Raw genomic sequence first — 25,555 nt, 5'->3', positions numbered from 1 at the left:
TGAGTCTGTGTTGAATTAATGAATCCTAAATGAAGTGTATGTGCATGGCATAATGACAATACCCTGTGATAAATGCCATAATTTGGATATTATGCTGTTTATATAAACATTTATATAAAATTTTACATTTATATGAAATATTTATATAAAATGTTTGAGAAGGCTATTCTTTATAAAAATTATTACAGGAAATGAAAACAGTTTTATTGCTTAAAACAAAGTCTTAAAATCATTTTATTTATTTTTTAAACTATGGCCCTAGCTAGTTTGGCTCAGTGGATAAAGTGTTGGCCTGTAGACTAAAGGGACCCAGGTTCCATTCCAGTCAAAGGCACATGCTCATGTTGCAGGCTCAATCCCAATAGGAGCCATGCAGGAAGCAGCCAATCAATGATTCTCTCTCGTCATTGATGTTTCTATCTCTCTCTCCCTCTCCCTTTCTCTCTGAAATCAATAAAAACATATTTTAAAAACACTATGAATCACCAACAAATTATAAATTTGTTTTTCATTTATTTTATATAAACATAAGTTAATAAATTGGAAAATTAATCAAGGTTGAAAAAGACAATGCCAACACATCACATTCCTAACTAGTTAAATATACGGTCAAAAGTTAAAAAGACACCAATTAATCTTTCTAATGATAAGACATGGCAATTATTTTTTTTTAATATATTTTTATTGATTTTGTACAGAGAGGAAGGGAGAGAGATTGAGAGGTAGAAACATCGATGAGAGAGAGTCATCGATCAGCTGCCTCTTACACACCCCCTACTGGGGTTATGCCCGCAACCAAGGTACATGCCCTTGACCGGAATCGAACCCGGGACCCTTCAGTCCCCAAGCCGACGCTGTATCCATTGAGCCAAACAGGTCTCGGCAAGACATGGCAATTATTGAGAATGCAAAGATGAATCTTAAATTACCTTTTATATATATGTGTGTGTGTGTGTGTGTGTGTGTGTGTGTGTGTGTGTATAATACATATTTTCTCATATTATTACTAAATCTTTACTTGGCCTAAATTCAAAGAAATACTGAAGGCTGTTATATTCTGAGTCTTGATTCTTCAGGTCTTTTATTACTACTTGAATGTTTTATACTAGTTTTTAAACAGACTTAAAACTATTCTCTAAATATTTTCTTTGAACACACAGAAATGTTTTAATAAGTTAAATCATGTTCATAATCTGTTCTACATTTATTTTTATAATTAGAAAACATAAAAGTAATTTTAATCCAGTGTGTCTAAGTGGTTGCTCATAATTATTTTGTGAAATGAATTGTATAATGAATTGGGTTATATGCATTTTTCAGTTCACTAACACACTAATTGATTTTGACAGTTAAAAAATGTTTTAAAGAAAAACTATACAACAAAACATACATCTATTAATTCCTCCTCCTGATAATAACTGCTGCTGAAAGTTATAATGCCCAAGAGCTCAGTCCTAGTTTCTTTTATTCCTGCTTTCCTAGATTTTCTACACTCAGTCTTGTGAATTTAATGTCATCTATATTTGATTTTTACCTATTTTTTTTTCATTTTCAGCCCCAATCTTATTCCTAAAGTTTGTAATCCGATATCAAAATTACAATTTAAAATTCAAATAGACTGTTTCATGTAACATGTCCAAAACAGAGCATATCTCCCACTCCACGTTATCCCTAACAAGTCCTCCCCAACAGTCGTCCCTGCAATACCAGTCACTTAAGTGGAAAGCTGTGGAGCCATCTTTCCCTCATTTTGTATATAATCTGTTATAGAATTATGTTACCTCTACCTTCAAATATATCCCTCTCTTAATCCTTTCACCACTATCACCTTTTCCAAGCAACCATCCTATCTTTCCTGTACTAACTTCCTCTCTGTCCCCCAGCTTCTACTTAAACTCCTGTATCCTATTAAAAACATCTTTTCTAGAACATAGCTATGTAGAGTCAAAGTAAAAACAGCACAAAAGAGATGAAGAGAAAAAAAAGATATTTATTGAGCACTTACTATGTCACAGACTTTGCTAGGAGCTTTAAATATATGTTTGCCTATATTCAGATTACCTTGCATTTTAACAATTCAGAAGCATTTCTGAAAGCTATAAAGAAATAAAACAAAATTACTGCTTGTTTACAATAGATTAACAGTACTCATCAAGAGAGATGAACTGCATTCTAATAAACTCTATAGTATTTCTGAAGCTATAATACTACAAGCCACTGAGAAAATAGAATTTCACACTGAATTTTTATATCAAAGGTATTGCTTATGTTCATTAAAAAGATGAGCACTACCTTCATGAGATATGTTTAACTAATATATATAAATTCTAGTTTTTCCTAAAATAATTTCCTATGGGAATGTGATGTAGAAATCATGATGTTATTTTCATGAGAAATGATCTATACTTTCTATATGAAGCCTACAAGTGTTGCTTTATTTGATATGCTTTGCTAAGTCTATCATTCAAATACTTGGTGTTAATAAAACGTATGCTTATACTTTGTTTTCTTCATTTAAAAATCTTAAAATAACCTGTACTTATTATACTATACACAGTGTATGTTCATAAAGAGAAAATCAGCTAAAAACTGAAAAACAAAATAAAATATTTAATAAACCTAAGGTGGTTACTAACATTATTTCCTCAGTAATGCCTTCTCTGATAACATTATTTAAAACTGAGTCACTATCCACTGTGAACTCCTAATCTTTTTCCATAACATTTATAACTACCTGGTATTTTTCTTCCCTTCATCCTTCCCACCTTTTCTTTTTTCCTTGTATCAAACTATTGAACCATAGTTTCATTCATTTATTAAATGTCCCTTACACCTGAAATTAAGCTCTATGAAACAATAATGTTTACACTATTTTGTTCACTGTTGTTTCACAAGTCCCTGGAACAGTGCTTAACACTAAGAGAAAATGCCCAACTAGCTCATTAGGTAGAGTAGGGGTGTCGAACTCAATCAGAGAAGGGGCCAAAATCTAAAATCCAGCCTAAATCGCGGGCCGAATGGTTTACTGAACAGTCATAAACTGACAATGTTAACCAGAAATGTGAATTTAAAATGAGTGGAACAATCTTTTCCTTAACAGTGCTGTTAACCAACTCACATGCTATCAAGCAAAACAGTAATATTGGTATCAAGCAAAACAGTAATATTGGAATGTACCTAAAATGCTCATTATTTTGTTTTCTGGCTAGATGTCTGACACCGTTTTCCCCGGATCAATGAGTCAATGTTCGGTTTTATTTCTTGGGCTGTAGCAACCGCAAAACAGCATGGAGGTTGTCATCGGTAATGCGTGATCTGTGCTTGTTTTTGTTCAGATTCATTATTGAAAACATCTGTTCACAAAGACAGGTGCTCCCGAACATGGATAGAATACGGGCAGCATGAAGTCGGAGCTCTGGCATTGAGTCAGGGGGCAGTAGAGGGTAGAAGTCCTCAATTTCAACATCCTGAAACCTTGATTTCAGGCCACTGTCAGACTGAAGCTCGATTATCTCCATCTGAAGGTGATGGGGCACATTGTTGACATCAACTGTAAAAGGATTGGCAAAGATGTCAAAGCCTGAGTGCTGTGTTCTAAAGTCAGAGAAGCGCCGCTCAAATTCACTCAGTAAACGGCTAACTTTGGTAGCCAGACTGCAAGGAAAAGTACCAGAAATAGTGGTTGAGATACTCAAACAAACGGGAAAGTGGGCAAGATTGTCCTATTCCAGTTGGGACTTCTATAGTTGAAGTTTACGCTGGAATGCTGTGATCATGTCAGACATCTTCGTGATGACTTGTTTGCGTCCCTGCAGCTTCAGATTCAGTTGGGCGAGATGCTCGCATATGTCACACATCATAGCAAAATCACATAGCCAGGCGGGATCCGACAGTTCAGGCAAGGGCTTTCCTTTACTTTCCATGAAAAGAGCAATTTGTTCTCTGAGCTCAAAAAATCTTTTGAGGACTGCGCTCTTGCTCAGCCATCTTACTTCTGTGTGGTATGGCACGTCTCCATGCTCTGCACCCACCTCCTGTAAAAACTGCTGGAACTGGAAATGATTCAGGCCACGTGCCCGTATAAAGTTAATAGTTTTAATGACTGTGGTCATTATGTCATTCATGTCCAGAACTTTTCCACACATAGCCTCTTGGTGGATAATGCAATGATAAGTAATCAAGGGTGTGTGGCAGTGACTTTTTTGCATTCTTTCCTTCATTAGTCCAACCAAGCCTTTCTTTTCTCCGCACATTGAAGGTGCGCCATTGGTAGTTAGCCCCACCAACTTTTCCCAGGGTAATTTAAAATTATTTATAGACTTCTCCACAGCCTCAAATATATCTCTACCAGTCGTCGTCCCATGCATGGCAGCTACATCCAAAAGTTCCTCAGTGACAGAGAGGTCGGTCTTCGTAGCACATATAAAGATGGACTGCTGCGCTGTATCAGTGTTGTCTGTGCTTTCATCGATAGCAAGTGAAAAAGCAGATAACTGCATGCCTGTTCGGCCAGCTGTGATGATAGATTTCCTGAGAGTTCTTGAACTCTATCTGCAATGGTGTTTCTTGACAAACTGACATTTTGAAAACTCTGTATCTGGTCTGGACATACTTGCTCACACACTTTTAGCATGCATTGCTTCAAAAAGGCATCCTCTGAGAAACACCTTGAAGTATGGGCAATTTCTTCAGCCACTATAAAGCTTGCTTTCACTGCAGCATCATTTTTCGCTGTAGCCTTTGTAAACATTTGCTGCTGTGATTGTAGTTTGCCTTTTAGTTCTTTAACAATTTTATGCTTTTCTTCCAAAGTATATTTGCCATACTTAACATTATGTTTGGTGTCAAAATGACGACGTATATTGTACTCTTTCATCACCGACACTGTCTCATAACACAATATACACACTGGTTTGCCCTCTCTAAGCACAAACATGTATTCATTTTCCCATTTGTCATTAAATTGTCTGCCTTCACCGTCAACTTTTCTTTTCCTGGACATTTTGGGATCAATATTGGCAGTAAAAGATGTAGTTTATTGGAAATCTGCGTTAGAAGGAAAAAGTTGAAAACTGCACAGGGATAGCTTGATTTGGCAGATGGAGTGGAGAAAAAAAAAGTCAGTCAATAAATGCCTGGCTGGGTACAGATAGCAGCTTCTGCTGTGTATTTTTTATGCCCGCACACTCACTCTCTCCTCTGCTCTGCCACCCGCACAACCACATCGCATGCCGGACTATAGGTCACGCCTCCTGAATCTCGCGTGACTTGTTATCTATGCGCATGCGTAATAGATAGCAAGTATGGCGGCCGGCCGGCAAGGCGGCCAGCAAGATCACAAGCCTCCTATGTCACCAAGCGTCATTGTGATGGAACGCAGCGGAGTGCAGTGATGACAGCGCGATGCGGGCCACATTGCAAGGCCTGGCGGGCCGGATTTGGCCCGCGGGCCTTGTGTTTGACATGTGTGAGGTAGAGCATAAGACTTTTTTTAATACATAAAAGGCTCTCAGTGCACATTTCCTAAATGATTAATCAAATGAATCCTATCTTGTTATCAGACCTAAAAAATATATACTATTTTAAAATATTTCATAGTATTCTATTCAGCTGATGTATCAAAATTAACTAAAACCCATTTTTCTTTCATTTAAGACATTTTAAGCTTTTCATTACTAATACTGGAGGCCTAGTGGACAAGATTCATGCATGTGGGGAGGGGTTGTCCCTCAACCCGACCTGCACCCTCTCGCAATCCAGGTCCCGTTCCTCCTAACTGCCCACCTGCTGGCTCCTAATCACCTATCTGCTTGCTCCTTACCACCTACCTGCTCACTCCTAACTGCCTGCCTGCTCACTCCTTACTGGTCACTGGGCTTTTATATAGAGAGACTTTATAATGAGTATCATGAGTGCTTAAATTGGAGGCATAGAATTCATTATTCTTAGGGTAATCCCAGAAGTAGAATTCTGGGGTTAAATGGCATGTCTATTTAAAACATTATGCCAGCCTGTCCTTGAGAATTGCTGATATCAATTTATACTTCTGCCATGATGTATAAGAGTTTCAATTTTTCATACTCTTCAATATTTTTCTTCATTTTCTTTTTAAGTTTGCTAAGCATTTCACTTTTAATTTTCAAAAACGGGTCAATATGAGAAATAAAAAGTAATGTTTAAATCTTTTTCCACTTTGCAATTTTACTTTACTCAAGCTAAATCAATCATAAAATCATTATATATCCATGGATTAAAACTTGGTGTAATAAGAGTAGATTGCTTTATAATGTGATATACCTCATTTAATAATTTCTTCATTAAGTCATTCTAATGTGGTTTATTGATTATACAATACTTAATGGTTTATAGTATACTGATTGTAAATATACTATTTACCTCTTTAATTTAGACTATTAAAAATGAGTTTATCTTTGTTAAGTATATGCAGCCAAATAATGATTTATGAATAAAAGAAAACAATTTATATATTATTAATAAAGGTTCTAAAACAATTTGAAATAAATACAAGGCTATAAAATGTTGTGATTGAATGAATGTCCTATAAGTTTGTAAGTCCCATGAGAATATTATTCATATACCAATCAACCTTGTAACACAATGTATCATTTATCAACCTCAGTTCTTACACTTATCTACAAATGTAAGTTATCCAGTAATCAATTTTATTTTGCCAATTTTCAATTTATAGGTAAAAATATAATAATATATATGTTATTTAAATTCTATAAAGGCACTAAATTCTTCTTAGTAATATGTGACAAGTAACAAACATGCATACCAAGATCTATAAATTTAAACAATTTTATAGTTTTACTTATGTTATATATATATATATATATATATATTAACAGAAAATAATTTATCTGACTTATAAAGAATTTAATATATAACTCAAGAAGGTTCTTTTCACTGGTATTAAAGTAAAACAAAATTACAATGTTTAAATGACAAATAATAGGTTAAATAAACACACTTTTCCCATATTTCTAAGAAAATATTAAATGAATGGATATAATTCACAGGATAAACATTAATGCAAAGCATATAACCAATAAAACTATTATCACTGTATCTTTTGATTCTATAATTTTTTAATCCTTACCTGAGAATACTTTTCCATTAAATTCAGAGAGAATGGAAAGGAGGGGGAGGGAAGAAGAGAGGGGGAAGAGGGGTAAAAAACATTTCTGTGAGAGAGACCCCATCGATTGATTGCCGCATACCCCTGACCAAGCTGGGGGTTGAACCTGCAACCCAGGTACATATCCTTGACTTACACTTGACCGAAATCAAATTGAGACTTCGCTTACAAAGGCCGACATTCTAGGCCAGGACTATAATAATTTTAATTTATTAATTATTTTGTTAATCCTCACCCTAGAATATTTTTCCACAGATGTTTAGGAAGAGTGGGAGAGAGACAGAAAGAAAAGAATATCGAAGCAGGAGAAACATTAATTGGTTGCCTCCTGCTTGAGACCTGACCAGGGCCTGGGCCAAGGAGAAACCTGCAACGAAGATACTTGCCCTTGACCATAATCAAACCCGGGACCCTTTGCTCCACACACCAACACTATCCACTGGCCAAACCGGCTAAGGCTATAATAATTTTTTTTAAGTCAAAAGACATATTATAATAGGTGTCCCCAGCAAAAGTTAGATCAGCTAATCTCATTTTAAAGCAGAGAACCATATTAATGTATATAAAAAGAATCAAGAATTCTTTGACATATTCATCATAAAAAAAACAAAAACCTAATCTGCCGAAACCGGTTTGGCTGAGTGGACAGAGTGTTGGTCTGCGGACTGAAGGATCCCCAGTTTAATTCCGGTCAAGGGCATGTACATTGGCTGTAGGCACATCCCCAGTGGGGGGTGTGCAGGAGGCAGCTGGTCGACGATTCTCTCTCATCGATGTTTCTAGCTATCTATCCCTCTCCCTTCCTCTCTGTGAAAAATCAATAAAATATATATATTTTTTAAATAAAAACCTAATCTAAGTAAAAAACAATAAAAATAAAGAATCGAGAAAGTTGATAACATGCCAGAATATCTTGATTGTATCAATGTAACAAAATTAAGATAAATGGAATTTAATCTTAAATTACCAAAATGAAACATGGATATTAATCAAATTGGCTCTGATCACTTTTTTAATATGTGTTTCAAACATATTTTAGACTGCATACCTTAAGATAGCAGATTAAATTATAAACAATGAATAATTCTATACTTATTACAATATCTGTACATGTCAGAGGAAATCAAATTTCATGTATCATGGCATCAGGGAATAGCTTTAGAAGTCCATATATTTTTGTAATTTGCTGGTTATAGAAGCATGTAGGACTTCTGCTATCATTTCTTTGATGTATAGGCTACCTTAAGATGCAAGGTAACAATATTATTAATTTAACCAATGTGATAAACTCTTTTCATTTAGCAAACTGGCTACTTTATCTACAATTGTATGATTTTGACAGTCACTGTGTCTTTGACTTTCAACTAATAATAAAGATATTCCCCTCTCCCAAATTCTTTCAGAAGCTAGTGTTAGCTCTGGGAAATAGGAATATTTTAATTATGTTAATTTTCTTATCCATGAACATGGCATATGTTTCAACTTATTGTATCTTCCTTAATTCCTTTCTTCAATTTCCTATAGTTTTTCAAGTTACAGGTCTTTTACCTCCTTGGTTAAATTTATTCCTAGGTACCTTATTTTCTTGTTGTTGCAATAGTAAATAAGATTGTTTTCTGGCCGAAACCGGTTTGGCTCAGCGGTAGAGCATCAGTCTGCGGACTGAAAGGTCCCAGGTTCGATTCTGGTCAAGGGCATGTACATTAGTTGCGGGCACAACCCTGGTAGGGGGTGTGCAAGAGGCAGCTGGTTGATGTTTCTCTCTCATCGACGTTTCTAGCTCTCTATCTCTTTCCCTTCCTCTCTGTAAGAAAAATCAATAATATATATATATATATTTTTTTTAAAAACGATTGTTTTCTATTTTCTTATTGGTGTATGAAAAGGTCACTGATTTCTGAATGTTAGTTTTGTATCCTACAACTTTGTCAAATTCATTTATTAGATACTAAAGGTGCAGTGCATGAAAATTTGTGCACTCGGAGGGGTCCCTCAACCCAGCCTGTGCCCTCTCAAAATCCAGGGCCCCTGGGGGATGTCCACCTGCTGGCTTAGACCCACTCACCAGGGGATCAGGCCTAAGCTGGCAATCAGACATCCCTCTGCAGTTCAGGAGCCCTCAGGGGATGTCCAACTGATGGCTTAGGCCTGCTGCCCATGGTCGGACATCCTTAGTGCTGTGGAGGAGGCCAGAGAGGCTCCTGCCACCGCCGCTGCACTTGCAGCGTCAGCCCGGCTTATGTTTGAATGGAGCTCCCTTGGTGGGAGCGCACTGACCACCAGGAGGCAGCTCCTGCATTGAGCGTGTGCCCCCTGGTGGTCAGTGTGCACATAGGGACTGGTCATTCCAGTCATTCCACCATTAGGGTCAGTTTGCATATTACCTTTTTATTATATAGGAAAGTAGTTTTATGGTGGAATCTTCTACAACATCATGTCATCTGTGAAAAATGACAATTTTACTTCTTCCTTTCCAATTTGATGTCTTTTATTTCTTCTTGTCTGATTACTATGGCTAAAACTTCCAATACTATGTTGAGTAAAAGTGGTAAAAGCAGAAATCCCTATTGTTCATGATCTTAAGGGATATGCTTTTAGTTTTTGCCCATCAGTTATAATGTTGGCTGTATATTTTGCAATTTTAACTCCCCAAATAAATGTACCATTTTATATAGCTGCTTTCTTGATATTTAAGAGAAATTAAAATAGTCCAGGACTCTGGCATAATGTGTATGTATTACACGAATGATGTTCCAAACCATGGTTAAGTACTGTTCTCCTCTAACAACTCTAGCATTCTGAGAATTTTGGTGTTTTCCCCAATAGAGGATAACTTTATTAGCTTAAGAAAATTGCCAAAATAGTGTTTGGTAAAATTAAGAAACACAAGACACAAGACTAATCTTACACTTGAAAAACAGAACGTTTTTCCCTGAATAGTAGTAAAAAGGGTTTGTTTGTTTGTTTGTTTTTGTTTTTGTCCTACACAATTAAAAGAGGCATAGTTACTATGATTATGTGTTGACAATAGTCTGTTTTAATCTGGAAATCCTAGATTTTCCCCCCATAGTTTTAAAAATACAATCTTACTTGTCTGGTCCATCAGTTATTTTGTCCAGGTCCTCAGGAGTTGTGTTATGAAAGGAGGTATATTTTATTTTATGCACAAAACCATAAGGTAGCATATATCTATGTTGAACTTGGGACATCACATATGACTTTTTAATATTACAGCTGCCTAGTGATGAAATATCCTGAAAAGAATTACAATGAATGAGTATAAATGTATCTTATATAGAAAATATTCAAGACAAATACAGATGATATATTGTAGAATTATACACAAGAAACTTGTATGACTTTATTAACCAATGTCACCCCCAATAAATTTAATTTTAAAAAATAAAATAAAATACACCATAAATTTTTTTTACTTATACCATTACTAAGCAATGGTATAAGTAAAAAAAATTAAAAATTTTCTTTAATTAATTATTAAAAATATAACTTTAAAAGCAAATCCATAAACCTGTGCCTTCATAATAAAAGTGTAAATTTATTTGTAAAAAAAAAACAGGTAAAAATAAACAGAACTATGAAATTTACTATAGACCCATTTTTCTCAAGATAAAATTGACTTCAAAATATAGATCAAATTCTCATATATAAACTTCAGAATGAAAACCAAATTCCACATAAGAATGAGAACAATGATTATTGTTTCATAAGCCGCAAAACTATTTCTGCTTTATTTTTCTATGTGAGCACACTTTAATTATTCTACAAATGAGACATCTTATTTCATTTTTAATAGACCCAATTAAGTTAAAAGACTTCCCCTTTCATCATTTATGGCTCTTTATATTCTCTGCAGTTATATTAATATTTTAATCAACATAAACCACATGCATATTGATAAGTAGAATAGTAATTCTAAACAAAATTAAGTATAAAATATCATAAATTTGTTGCACAATTAATTTCTGTAAACCATTATCTAAGTATCTCAGTGATAACTTTTTAAAACTCATTTTACTCAAATTATTTTAAAATATAACAAGTTATATATAACATATATATTCATCTGTATTATGTTTAAACACCAAAGTTTTTAACTTTTAATTCATTTCTGGGAGAAGGTGGGATAGCAACAGATATATCTGACAAAACAGACTTTTAAAAAAAGTCTGTTATAAGAGACAAAGGACACTAAGGATAAAGGGAGTGATCCGACAAGAGGATATAACCTTGCAAACATTGATAGACCTAAATATGTAAAGCAAATCTTGGATATAAAGGTTGATGTGAGGATTAAGTGAGTTAAAACAAGTAAAATACTTACAGTGGTACCTGATTCTATAAAAGTTAGCTAACCTTACTATTCCACAAAAGCTAATTTAATTGGGAGGGGAAAAGACTAAACTATCAGTATTGGGGCTGATAGGGAAATATTAAACAAATTCGGCTACTGAGAAAGCATACTTTTGTAGTCCATCTAGGAGCCATATTTTATAAAAGATACTTACTTTTGTTTGTCACATCCCTCTCATCCTCAAGCATAGGCCAACAATACAATCATTCACTTCAAAAAAAATTACTAAATATAGTAAGAGTGCTGATCATGACTGCAGAGTAGATTTTTACTTAAATCACACATTTCTGGTTTAAATCCTATGTCAAATGCCAAATGCTACAATCAGTAAGTCACTTAAGAAATGCCAGCAGCTGTTTCCTTCTTGCCTACATCAACAATATACTTAGTAATGGTAGGCTGAGGATAAGCAATATTAGCATTAGCTCCAAAGATGAATTTTGGATGTTTGGGGGCTGCTTTTATGGTATGTGAAAGTGGAAAAGAGTACAAAGGCACAAAGAAATCATGAGTCACAATATACTTAGACTAGTATTTGGGAAAGCTTGGCAAAGTACTTGATTGTCTCTATTATACATTTTAATTTTCTTAACAGAAGTTATTATTGTTCCTACTTCCCTTAACACCCAGGCTGGTATCACCAACCATTCCTTCTCCCATTGTCACTCCTAGATAGGACTGATGGATTTGGCTGCTGGCACACAAGCCATTTTTTAAAAATATTTTAAAGCAAATATAAATGAAATTTTTTAGGTAACATAGTCTAACATGAAAAACTGAAGACAAAAGGACCCCAAAAGAAGACTGCTCTTTACTATTAAGAATTTGCTCTTGGCCGGGGTGGCTCAGTGGTTGAGCATTAACCTGTACAACAAGAGGTCGCTGGTTCGATTCCTGGTCAGGGTGCATGCCCAGGTTGTGGACTTGATCCCCAGTAGAGGGTATGCAGGCGGCAGCCAATCCATGTTTCTTAATCATTAATGTTTATCTTTCTCTATCCCTATCTCTTCACCTCTCTAAAATCAACGAAAACATTTTAAAAAAAGAATTTGCTGAGTACTAGAGCAAGCAAAAGACAGAAGTCTGGGCTGGAGATACAAAGTAAAATCTATAGTCTAGTGATACCTAACAGTCAAGTCACACTAAAGAAAATACTGGTGATAAATACAAGCCTCTTCTTCAAGATATTTGACAACTTTTATTTTTTTTATTATTTTTTTATTTTATTGATTATGGTATTACATAATTGTCCTCATCCCCCCATTCCCATCCCAAATCCCTCCCCATGATATTTGACAAGTTTTAAACATGAAGAGGGTAGGAAGCTAAAGAATAAAGCTGAATACTAGTAAAGGATAAAACGTGCAGGGAGGAAGAGAAAGAGAAACAGAAACCTCAACAAAAGAAACTCCAAAGAGCAACATAAAAGAGGGCGCAGAGCCACAAAGGCAGAATAGACTCTGTCTTGCAGAACTTAGGAGACAATTCTCACAGGACTAGCCCACAGCAACATAGATAGAATAGCTATCCAACCGATTGTATGTTGGATATCCAACCAACAGAAATTCATATACTGCATGAGAGTTAAAATACTAGGCAGTTCAACCAGAACTATTTCAAGTTATAAAATAAATGTTCTTCTATTTCTGTTTCTTATATTTCTAAATACATAATAAATGTTTTATATATATATATATATATATATATATATATATATTGATATATTGATATATATATATATCAATATATATATATATCAATATATATATATATATCAATATATATATATATCTCCTATATAATAAAGAGGTAATTTGCAAAATGACTGTCATACCCTCGCACAAGATGGCCACAACCATGTGGTCACAAGATGGCCACCACAAGATGGCTGGCAGAGAAGGGTAGTTGTGGGCAATCAGGCCAGCAGGGGAGGGCAGTTGGGGGGGACCAGGTCTGCAGATGAGGGAAGCTGGGGACAATCAGGCCTGCAGGGGAAGACAGTTTGGGGTGATCAGGCCTTCAGGGGAGGGAGGACAGTTGTGGGAGGAGAGAACCAGGCCTGCAGGGGAGGAAAGTTAGGGGTGACCAGGCTGGCAAGGGAGGGCAGTTGGGATTATCAGGCCAGCAGGGGAGCAGTTAGGCATTGATCAGGCTGGCAGGGAAGTGGTTATGAGTAATCAGGCTAGTAGGCAGAAGTGGTTAGGAGCAATCAGGCAAGCAGGCAAGTAAGCAGTTGTGAGCAGGATGTCCAACTGCTGGATTGAAGAGATTGCACAAATTTCATGCACCGGGCCTCTAGTGTAAATATAATGTTGGATAGCATAAAATATTAAAAACACATTTTTTAAACTAAAACAAATTTTAATCACTTTTGAAGGTACTTGTCCTAGCTGTTATTTTATAGTTAAGTATATTCTAGTCTAAAATTTTAACATCCCAAATATATAATTATTAAAAAGCCATTTAGCATTTTTATAAGAAAGCTTGACCTATCAGTGAATTAACATTAGAATATTTCAACGAAACTCTCAATCAAGCTTTGAATCAAAGTCTTTAATCAAATATATATGGTGAAAAAATTTAGAAGCCATACATGTAGTGAAATTTTGCCTGAATATGAAAAAAACTTTGATTAAATCAATTTACCAATATGCTTATCCAATATGCTTAATTTAGGCTTTATAGAAAATAAAGGTATTCCAGGTAATAATTCAATTATCTTTATTTTATAAATTGCAAATTATAATTACAAATATGTTACCTTTGCTATTTTTTAGCATTCTCAATCTTAATTGTTCTAAAAATATGCCTCTTTAATTATATGACTTAGGAAAGAGTAGGTGTTATTTAAGAAAAAAAATAATTTATTACAGATATGACAATGTTAACTGTGATAGGCAAAAAGAAAAATATTGATTTTATTTTCCATATCTTCCTGGCATAGTGAAAAAGGTCCTTTATCCTAAGGCTGTTTTATTAACAGAACTAGAATTTTCAGCTAATCATGATACCTTAATGCTCAATAAAGAATAGCAAAAAAGTGCTGATGGATAAAATCATGTAAGCAATAAAACCATTGATTTCAACTAGTTTCTCCAATATAACATTATAAAATTCAGGCTTAAATCACAAATTTCCAGTTTTTGCTGGACATTCCACTTCATTATCCTCACATAGCTTTAAAATAAAACTCATTATTTCCCTTCCCCCATTACCCAACCACCTATTCCTCTCACTTGCCTACAGTAATTCCTTATTTAGCCACGCCTAAAAATAGAAAGCTGGCTTTTACTTTTCTTTACCTTTCCCTATCATATCTAAGAATCATTAATTATCGTTTGTTCCCACTCTCACCTTAACCCTGTCTTTACTACCAAAAAAAAAAAAAAAATCTTGGAATGGACTCTAAAATACTATTTATCACACACACACACACACACACACACACACACAAACTAGTATTGTTTCTAAAATACTATTTACCAAAAATATCCTGCATGAGCTCTAACATACTACTTGACAACTGGACTAACTGCCTCCTAATGTTCAGCTCATCAAGTCTTAAACCATTGGAATCTCAATAGCAAATAAGTTATTATACTAAAACATAACAGGAATCTGCTAGAAATGTTCATTAGCTCCCAAGTGCCTATGAAAAATAGAAGGTAAATACACAATTGTAAAACCTAGTTCAAGTGAAACCTCTTCTATGAAGCATCTTTATTTTTTTCTGAGTATAAAAAAAATTTGTTTATGAGAGCTATGATTTGGACCATTAAAAATTTCTTCTGGGCCCAGCTGGCATGGCTCAGTGGCTGAGCATGGTCCAGGGGCCACAGAAACTCAAATGACTGCAACCCCCCTGGCAGGGCTGAAAGGACTAGGGACTCCAGCAGTGGGCAAGCAGCATGGCTGGACCCACAAGAGGAGTTGAAAGGATCAGGAACTCCAGGTCCCAGGCTGAGGGGACTGGGCACCGCCATCTTGTGGCTATAGGCATGGCCATCTTTGTGATGGTGTGAGGATCAATTTGCATATTCTGTCTTTATTAGATTTTATGTTTGTGTGTGTGTGTGTGTGTGTGTGTGTGTGTACACACAAACACTGAGTAGCTAGATTGTTATTATCTCTCAACACATAATAATCTGGCCATTCAGTGTATCCTATATAATAAAAGGCTAATATTAAAATTGTCCCCTCAACCAGTTCGACCAACAGGCAGGCCAGCAAACTGCCCATGTCCCTCCCCCTTGTCAGGCTGACCAGACCCCACCCATGCATGAATTCATGCACCAGGCCTTATATATATATATATATATATATATATATAATTATAATAATCTGGCCACTCAGTGTGTCACACACACACACACACACACACACACACACACACACACACTAGTGTCCCAGTGCATGGATTCATGCACATTGAAAGGAAATTAGAAGAAATATTTTAATATCACTATTCGACCTTTCTCTATAATAGAAGTGTCAACCAAATTCACAGTCAACAATGACAGATCAGAACACACACGTGCAATTGCTGCCAAAGAGACTTTTATATGTATTGCACATGCATGAGTCAACTTAGCCTTTTATATATATATAAACTTGCTTAATTAGACCTGCTTTCTGATTTAGCTAAACTTTTTCCAGCCCAGTGAAGTACCCCAACTTCTCTTTCAGATAATTGTTAGCAACACAGCAGTGACTATCAACACAAAGCAGATTATTATTGTAGATCACACAGGGAGAATAAGGGTAAAATATTGAACTGCAGCAGTATTTGACTATATACTGCACAGTAAGAAAACCTGAAGTCATTTTCAAAGTCCTCCATTTCTTTCTTCGTTTCAGTTGGATCAAGGTTCTAAACTTTATAAATCTCCATTTTCCAGCTAATGAAAAGAAAATAGGATTCTACCTAGTCTTCTATCTTACTACTCCATGACTTCTATAAGCATCAAATGAGATGAAGCATGTAAAACCTGTAAAATGTTTGCACCTGGCTATAAAGCAAGTCAGGTTCCTGGGCTGAAGAAACTCCAAGGAGGCTAGTTGCTAGGGATAGAAAGCCGGGCATTGCTATGTGACATCATTATCCAGCACCCACAGTGACCATTTCCAGGCTGTGATAGGCTGTGGGCTGCATTTTGCGTCATGTGGTCTTGGCAACATTCACTGAGATTTGGTGGGGTGTTGCTCCAGGGTGGTGGCAGGGCCCATATCCCATTTGGGGGAAGCCAAGAATTGGTTTGTCAGTGGCAGGTCCATGGTGCCATTTATTTTTAAACTACAGGCCTAGTGCATGAAAAGTCATGCACTGGAGAAGAAGTCCCTCAGTCCAGCCTGCCCCCTCTCACAGTCTGGGAACCCTCAGGGGCATGAGGCAACCCGGCAATCAGGGGAAGGTGATGCTCCATCACACCTCTGCTGCTGCCACTAACAGCAGTGTAAGCCTTGGCCAACCCTGGTTACCTGAGCCTCAGGTAGCCCTGGGTGGCTGGGCAGCCACCATCTGAGACTTGCCTGCAGCTTGGACTGTCCCTGGGCAGCTGGGGGGCTAAGGGAATTGGGGACTCCAGAGGTAGGCACGTGGAGTGGCCAGCCCCACCTGCTGCACTGTCAGGGCTGAGGGGACTGGGCGCCGTCACCTTGTGGCTGTAGGCACCACCATCTTTGAGAGCAAGGAAGTCAATTATCATAGTCCCTCTTTATTGGCTGTGGGTGCCGCCATCTTTGCAATGGTATGAGGATCAATTAGCATATTCCCTCTTTATTAGATAGAATGATCAGTGCGTGTCATGGCAACTTCTGTGTTGAGCATCTGCCCACTGATGGACAGTGCGTGTCATAGCTACAGGCCAGATGGTCGGCTAAACCCCTGGGCTCTTAAATAGAGAGACTAGAGGCCCGGTGCACAAATTCATGCATTGGTGGGGTCCCTCAGCCTAGCCTGCACCATTTCACAATCCAGGTCCCCACCAGTTCATGACTGGGACCCGGGGAAGGCTCCAGAGCATATCTGGCCCAATCCCAATGGGGCTGATCAAGGCCAACCAGTTGGGGAGGGACCACAGGAGGTTGGCCAACTGAGAAGGGACTGCAGGAGGGCTCCAGGGGGTGTTTGGCACATCTCACCCAGTCCCAATCAGCTGGACCCCAGCAGCAAGCTAACCCTGGTGGCCAGTGCACATAATAGCTACCAATTGATCAAATGGTCGACTGGTCACTTAGGCTTTTATATAAATAGATATTTAACATGTTAAGCACCCAGCCTGTTTTGTCTTCCGATGGAAAGTATAGTGTCAGTCGCTGGGGATTGACTAGGCACTTATGTGTTAAAAGTTCTTCTGGGAATACGATTTGGGAGAAAATGTCACAATTGAATAAGACTCAGTGATCCATTAGCATGATAAAAGATGTGCACAAACTCTTTTTGGTGAACTTTGCTCTTATTTGAGGCCAACGGAGTTCACTTGGCAATACCGTTGTGTCTGAGAGGTTAAAAGGCCCTGGCTCAACAAAATTTATTGAAAGCCTTTCTTCTTTTTCTCCTTTTGTTTCCACTGGTGTTTCATCTAACATAGCATCTATTGCTTTTGTAGCTTTTCCTTTCCTCTACCTTTTTGAGGGTTTTGGTGGTAAGTCCTGGTCATCAAGGGCTACATGCAATCCTCTCCATCCTCAGCAGAAGCAGAAGAATTCTTGTCCCAGTGAGAGTTTCCGAGCTGCTGCTCAACCTGGTCTCTCATTTTCTTTCTCTTGGGTTGGGTATTTTGCCTCTTTCTTTTCTTTCCCCTTTTCCTTTCCAATTTGGGTGTCTGGAAGGTCAGGCCCTGAAACCATGACCAGGCCAGGTTCTTTAGCTCTGCTGTCTGCTTTGCAAAGGCTCCTGGATAGGGAAGGCATCTGGAGTGGCAGGATGAAAGCACCCCCAGGAGTCTTCTTACTCTGTCTTTTCCCCAAAATGCAGCCAAGATCTGTTTTGCTCCGAGGTGATAGATCCTTCCCTTTTGTGACATTCATTTAATGAAAACAATTTCTGAAGACTTTGGACTTTTCTTCAAGACTGAAAGATTTATTTTCCTTGTTGTCTGAGGAGGAGACTGCTGTTTCCAGTCCATGGCAAGTGTTCAGTTTAGGCAGAAGCTGATTACAACAATCCTAATGGGTAAAGCAGTTGTCTTCATTATTGGTTGCAGTTCCAAGTCCCAGGTGGTTATTTTTACTTGAACTTTAGTATGTTCTGTGACTCCTTGCACTTGAGTTTCTAAACCTTTTTCTTTAGATCACCTCATCTTCTCCAGTATCCTCTGGCCAAATTGGAATCAACATTACTCCATGTGGTATTTCTTAGATCCACAGCAGACCTCTGCTTCCAACCAAGCTCAGCCTGCATCCATCGACGTATTGCAGAGCCCATTACCACGTGGGCCTCCAGAATGAGCCTCCCAGCCTGGGCCACTAGGGCTAGCGGCTGCCAACTTGCAGAGAAGTTGGAACCACTTACATGCCAGGTGGACTGAAGTGGCTCCAGGAAGCATTTTTTATCATCCTAGCTAGAAGAGACATCCTTCACTTTTTAATTCTTCTTTACTCATTGTTTACATAAACACATAAACATGTGACTAGCACATTAAGCAAACATACCATATTTATTTGAACATTTATTTCTTACTTTGTCAACACAAAAGCAGGAAGAAAGAAAAAAGTTATCTGAGAAGCAGTGTTTCCTCAGATAAGACTCTATTTACCCAACATATTTGCAGGTTAAATTTCCTTTTATACTCACAAATTAAAGAAAATTAATGGTAGCAACCCAGGAGTGCAGGGGCTCCACATAACACTAGGATCTAGGCTCTTTCCTGCTTTCTGTTGCACCAGACTTAGATAATGACCCTATCCTTATGTTCTCAAGATATTGAACATTTCAGAAACGAAGAGCAAGGTCAAAGGTAAAAATTGTGCTTAACAGTTAAAACAGCCTTCTCTGAGGAACTTTCCTAGAAGTCCAATCTGATAAGTTTTGTTCTCTTTGCATTCATTAAGACTCTGTCAAATAACCACCTTATTCCGATAAGGGAACCTCGAAAAAGCAGTTGATTTACCTGGGAATGTTGTTTTCCTAAATAAAACTGGGTTCTGCTAGAAAGGGAGAAAAGGAGAATACATATAGGGTAGGCAAGTAGTAATCTCACTCATAGTTCTCTGTTTTTGAGGGCACTAAAACTATTGGAGAAAAAAAAAACCTAACTCAGTTCTAGAAAAACCTAACTCAGTTCTATAATACTACCCATGACTTTAAAAATCTCCATTAAAAGCTATTTTGACCTATGGTTTATTGGCTTCATTGTTTAATTCTTGCTCATACTTTGGGTCTCAAATCTTCCCTGAATTCATTTAGTTCTGGCAGGTCTCCTGCCATATGGTTTCAGAATACACTGCTTTTAACTTTACAAAAAGTTGTTACACTTGCAATTAAACAAGCCTCTAATTATTTAATTAATATCATCCATCCCCAGAGGAATGTAAATCCTTGAGGGTTCAGAAATCATCTACAATATTTTGTTCATTATTGTATATTCAGAGAAGGCAAGTGCCTTGCATGCAGGGAGTGATCAATGAATTCTTTTTAATCATAAAGTGGATCTATGAGTTAACAAAGGAGTAAATGAATCTATCATTATCTGTCTACCTTAAATATTTCCTGCTTTGTTTAGCCTTTTCACTGAGTTTCTCCATAATATTAAGGCTCACACTATGTCTTGAAAATATTTTCAACCCCAATGGTGCTTAAATTTTTCTCACATATAAGCATTTTTTTCTATATAAAATGTGTGTTGTGTAAAAGACTTCCCTAAAAAATGTTCCTGTTTCTAATAAAGAGAATTATCATTTGTAATCTCAGCAATAATGTATAAGAATGGGTATATCCACACAAAGTGATCAAGGACTAATTTTCACAAAATCATTACCATGGGTCTCCAAGAAGTTCAGTTTGGTTAATATTTTATGTGAGATGCACTTCTTTCTCTTTGCTATCAAAAAGGTGACTTTAAATTTGATGCTTGGGCTCTCCATGACCTACTCTGACATTGGTTTTACAGGAAAAAAAATGTATAGCTCAGCAGATTAAAGTAAAACACGTGAACAGAAATGGCCTACATAACCTTTCTCTTCCTGTAAATGCTTATGCTACTGAAGCAGAAAAAAAGCATAGATTATTGCCAGTTATAATAACTCTAATTGACATAAGATAATTTCTTCAGTTTTACCAACTCAATACAAATCCAAAAGTTAATTCTTTTCTAAGTTTAATGTGAAAAAGAAGAAAGTTAATGTAAGTTATTCATATATATATATATATATATGTATATATGAATATATATATTGTATATATAATTGCTCCCAGAGCCAATTGGACATTTAAATAACACACTACAATCATCTTGATAAACTTAGAAGATTTAGAAGAGGTAAATTTTGAATGTGATTTGTGAGAGATCTGTGACTTTGAGTCATAGCATTGTGAAAATTATTCATTAATTCTAGAGAAATATCTACAAGGAATACTCAAATCAATTTATGTTCAAACTTTGAAATCAAATGACCCTTAATTTCACCTACTTAAGTTCAGTAAGGCAAGAATTATCCCTTGCATAAAAAGAGGGATCATTTCAAGGTAGTGATACTGAAATACCACAGAACTTGAAATCAAAATTACTGAGTCATATCCATAGCTTTATATTAGTCTCAAGGATCTCACCTACTCATCCAACACATTCCCACTATGATCTATGCTGAAGGTCATGTTCAGAAATATTTAATGGGTCACTGTACAGGAGAGGTATCTTTCTCTTTTCTTATGTTCCTGTGAGATTGTCAGTGAGGCAAGTCATAGAACTATTTATATTTGGAAGATGCCTCATTGATAATAAGCTAAGTGTGGGTAGAACGGTCCAGGCTTATTTTCTGTAAGCTATAAATATATTAGCATCCTTATTACCTAAAATGGTTATGATTATACCTAGACAGAGAGAACAGAAGTGATGACAAGAAAGAATAGACTATGAAGATGATAAAAGGAGGAGAGAGAAAGCAAGGTGATTAAGACAAAGAAGGTGTGGAACAGGAGGAAATGAACATTGTGTAGACAGAGACAGGAGGTTCTGGTAATGTTAACCACTCAGGCAAATAACTCTTTTCCATTTATGACACATACAGTAGATTATAGACCTCAAAAGCAAAGGGCAAATTATACATTTGAAATGTAGGAAACCTAATTATTCTTCCCTAATGTTTCTATATATTTTCTGCTGAATAAAATATATTTTAAGTCTGCCGTCTTCTTCCAGATTTATAATGCTTATGCAACACTAAAGAATTATTCAAGTTAGTGTATATTTAATGTAAAGTTTAATAGCACATTTTTAGTGACACTAAATACTTGTTCGTTAAATAGATCATTGGATTTTCAACCTTTTTCATCTCTTGGCACACACAAACTACTAAAATTCTGTGCACCAAAAATACATTAAAATTTTGGAAGATCATTTTTTATTTTAAAATCTAAGGGAAAAGAGGCCAGTGTTCCTAACTGAATAGCCAATTATTGCATATTGCATATTTTAAAAAATTCTTGTGGCACATCAGTGCGCCTGCCACAGAACACACATTGAAAATCGCTGGAATAGATAAAGAAGCAGAATAAAACACTAGATGAAAGAACTTCAATGTGCTATAATTATTTTTATATGGCTAAAGGTTATAGCCATCTAAAAACATCTGACATATTTTTACCTCCCTGAAGAATAAAGATAATGATCATCTAAAATAAAAATGTTAATATCCTTACTTCTTTCTTTCTCTTCCTATGAAGAATTGCTATACTGTTCCTTTCAGTATGATAAATAAAATACTATTTAAAAGATTATGTTTTCAAGTGCAACACTATTTTAGCATTGGTCTGTCAGCTGAACAATAAAAATGTACCAAGTTTTTACTAAGCACTGGCATTGGTGTCCAACTGTGATAAAGACACTGAAGCTGTGTAACCTAGGTTCTGGCTCTGGCTCAGAAGTTTTGCTAACCATATGCCCTGCGTATATTTTATGCCTCAATAGTCTCAGTGGCAATATGCATAGAATAGTAATAGCTCCCACCTCCTATTGTTATTGAAAAGATTAAATGAGTTCATATAGGTGCAACACAGAGTGCCAGGCACACAGATGAGAGCTACTTAAATGTTAGCTATTATCATACTTCATTATTATTTTTAAATATATATTTTTATTGATCTCAGAAGAAAGGAAGAAGGAAAGAGAGATAGAAACACCAGTGATGAGAGAGAATCACTGACTGGCTGCCTCCTGCATACCCATTACCAGGGATCGAGCTCACAACCCAGGCATGTGCCCCTGACCAAAATCAAACTCTAGACCCTTCAGTCTGCAGGCTGATGCTCTATCCACTGAGACAAACCGACTAAGGCCATACCTCATTATTAATAGCTCAGATATGTGGGTGGCATTTGATTTTCCAAAAACAGCTACTAAAAGTACTGTTTGAAAGTATTATATTCCTCAATGTCAGAAATAAATTAATTTTAGAATAAGCATTAGAAAAATATCACTATATCTGTTTCAAATGATTAAATGCACAAAGACTGACATGGAATTGTAACTTGATTATGAAACAAACATAATTTAATTAATATCTTTATTAGACATGAAAAATAAAACAGCAGGAAGTCCTCTATCATTTATTAACATTATGGAAGACATGTCATGCTAAAAAAATTATTTTAATGCTTTTCTATGTATTTCAGGAGGATGAATCAATTCTTTTTAAAAGTATTATTTATTGAACAATTTAAAATGCCTCTGCTATAGTTACTTGGAATCTACATTTCAGTATATAAAAGGAGACGTAATTTTTCTAGACCCAAGTTCTGGTTTTATAAAACACACTTTCAATACCTTAAAGATATAACTACCTTCAGACAACTAAATTTCTGATTTTTAAAATCTATACTCCATATTAATGCCAGTATAATAAAAGGCAAAGTCAATGAAGCATGCACAGAAGCATGTGAAAAAGAAGACAAGTGTAAGAGAAAAAAGAAATGTCCATGCTTTCAGGTTAGAAAGCATTTCTTTCATATATCTCATAAAGCCACTCAAAATCTGTGAGAGTATTCAGGACAAATATAAAAAGTAAAAAATACATATAAAATAAATGAACAACAAAAGCCAACAACTCATAAGTGGAGAAGAATATGCGATAACTTAAATCATAAAGTCCTAAATAGAAATGGAAAGCTGGCATAAAACAATCTGTTTACCTGAAATAGATAATATCAAGTAGCTCTGAAAGAGGGGAGACACTGCATCCTGCCTCCACTGCCTGTTCCTGGCTGAAACACCCAGGACCAATACCACATGCACTACCAGGCCAGTATAGATCATATTTGATGCAAACAGTTATTGCTCTATTTTCCTTCCTAACACTACACTCATGCATTTTAAATAATATTCTCATTGTAAACATTTAAAACAGAAAACAGAAAAAGGAAGTCCCTCTCCTACCAACCTGCACAGTCCTGCCTGACAAGATAAATCCTATATTATGCTACTGTTACTGAAACCAGTCTTTAACCATGAGCATTTGGCTTATTTCCACTTTTGCATTGTTAAAAACAATTACACAGTAAATGAAGACACATGTATATTTTATAAGCTTCTGTGCAAATGTCAATAATATAAATTCCTAAAAATTTTAATTGTTACGGCAAGGGATATGTGCATTTTAACCTTTGGTTGAATTTACCAAGTTGTTTCAGAAAGGTTTTATCCAAATAGTCTATCTATTTCCTCTACCCTTGCTAACACTGAGCACTGCCTTTTAAAAATCTTTTTATACTGAGCATAATTTGATTTTCACATTTTAGAGCAAGTTCTCAGAACTGACCACTGAAAAAATTGTATTATGAATTTTCTTCTCTAAAGGGACATGTGTAAATCACACACACACACACACATACACACACACACACACACACATATAAATATATATAAAACTGTGGTCAGTGCACTCCCACAGCAGGGGCACTGCTCAGCTGACCAACGGGTGTCAGACGCTGGGCTCACGGCTGATGGCTGACAAGCACAGCTGTGACAGCATAAGCCTCCCCTGCAGACACATCCCCTGCGTGCCCATCCCCCATCAGGACTAGAACCAGCATCAGGACTGACTGGGCGCAAGCCCATGGCCACTTCTCAGCCTGTATCATCCTAGGATGGGCCACAGTGGAATAAATGAAGCTGCTGTTTCTTTAGGCATTCTCCTAAGCATAATCTCCTTTCTGTAGATATTAAGTAGACTGGTCAACAGACAGACACTAATAGAGAAGAGGATGGTAGAGAAGGTAATGAAAGAGCCTTGGAGAGCTCCCCGAATTTCACAACTGCAGCTCTTTTAAACTAATGACTCAGGGGAGGTGCTGGAAACCACTACAGGGGCACTTTCACTAGTCCAGATCACCCGCAATTAAATGAGGAATGGATTTCAACAACAAAAACAGTAACAAGTCTAAGCCAAGCCTCAACAGTGTGACATAGACAGATGTCAGAGAAGCAGAGCCACAGGCTGTACATATATTCACATATATACATACATATACATGTGTATGCACACATGTACATACAGAAGTTCTGCTTCTCTGAGTGAATTTTTCGTGTGTGTGTTTATGTGTGTGAAGGAAACATGGAAGTATTGTGAGAGGAGAATCCATAAGCATGAGCTAGTTCCATAAGATAGACTGAAACCTGTGTCAGTTTTTAAAAAAATTAAAAAATTACTGATTTTTTACAGAGAGGGAGAGAGATAGTTAGAAACATCAATGAGAGAGAAACATCGATCAGCTGCCTCTTGCAAACCCCCCACTGGGAATGTGCCTACAACCAAGGCACATGCCCTTGACCGGAATCGAACCTGGGACCCTTCAGTCCGTAAACCAA

General features: G+C 36.5%; 1 protein-coding gene across 1 annotated transcript in view; it reads right to left on the bottom strand.

The window, feature by feature from the left end:
• Positions 1-10,248: 10,248 nt before the first annotated feature.
• The window catches only part of STPG2 (sperm tail PG-rich repeat containing 2), a 144,850-nt gene continuing 129,543 nt past the window's right edge, over positions 10,249-25,555 (bottom strand). Inside the window, exon 8 of the mRNA XM_036443056.2 lies at positions 10,249-10,416. Within this exon, the coding sequence (XP_036298949.1) occupies positions 10,249-10,416 (168 nt within the window). The remainder of the gene's footprint in view (positions 10,417-25,555) is intronic.

The sequence above is a fragment of the Pipistrellus kuhlii genome, unplaced genomic scaffold (genome assembly GCF_014108245.1).
Source record: "Pipistrellus kuhlii isolate mPipKuh1 unplaced genomic scaffold, mPipKuh1.p scaffold_m20_p_1, whole genome shotgun sequence".
In the NCBI taxonomy this organism is placed as follows: domain Eukaryota; kingdom Metazoa; phylum Chordata; class Mammalia; order Chiroptera; family Vespertilionidae; genus Pipistrellus; species Pipistrellus kuhlii.
This window is presented reverse-complemented; position numbering and strand designations above follow the sequence as displayed.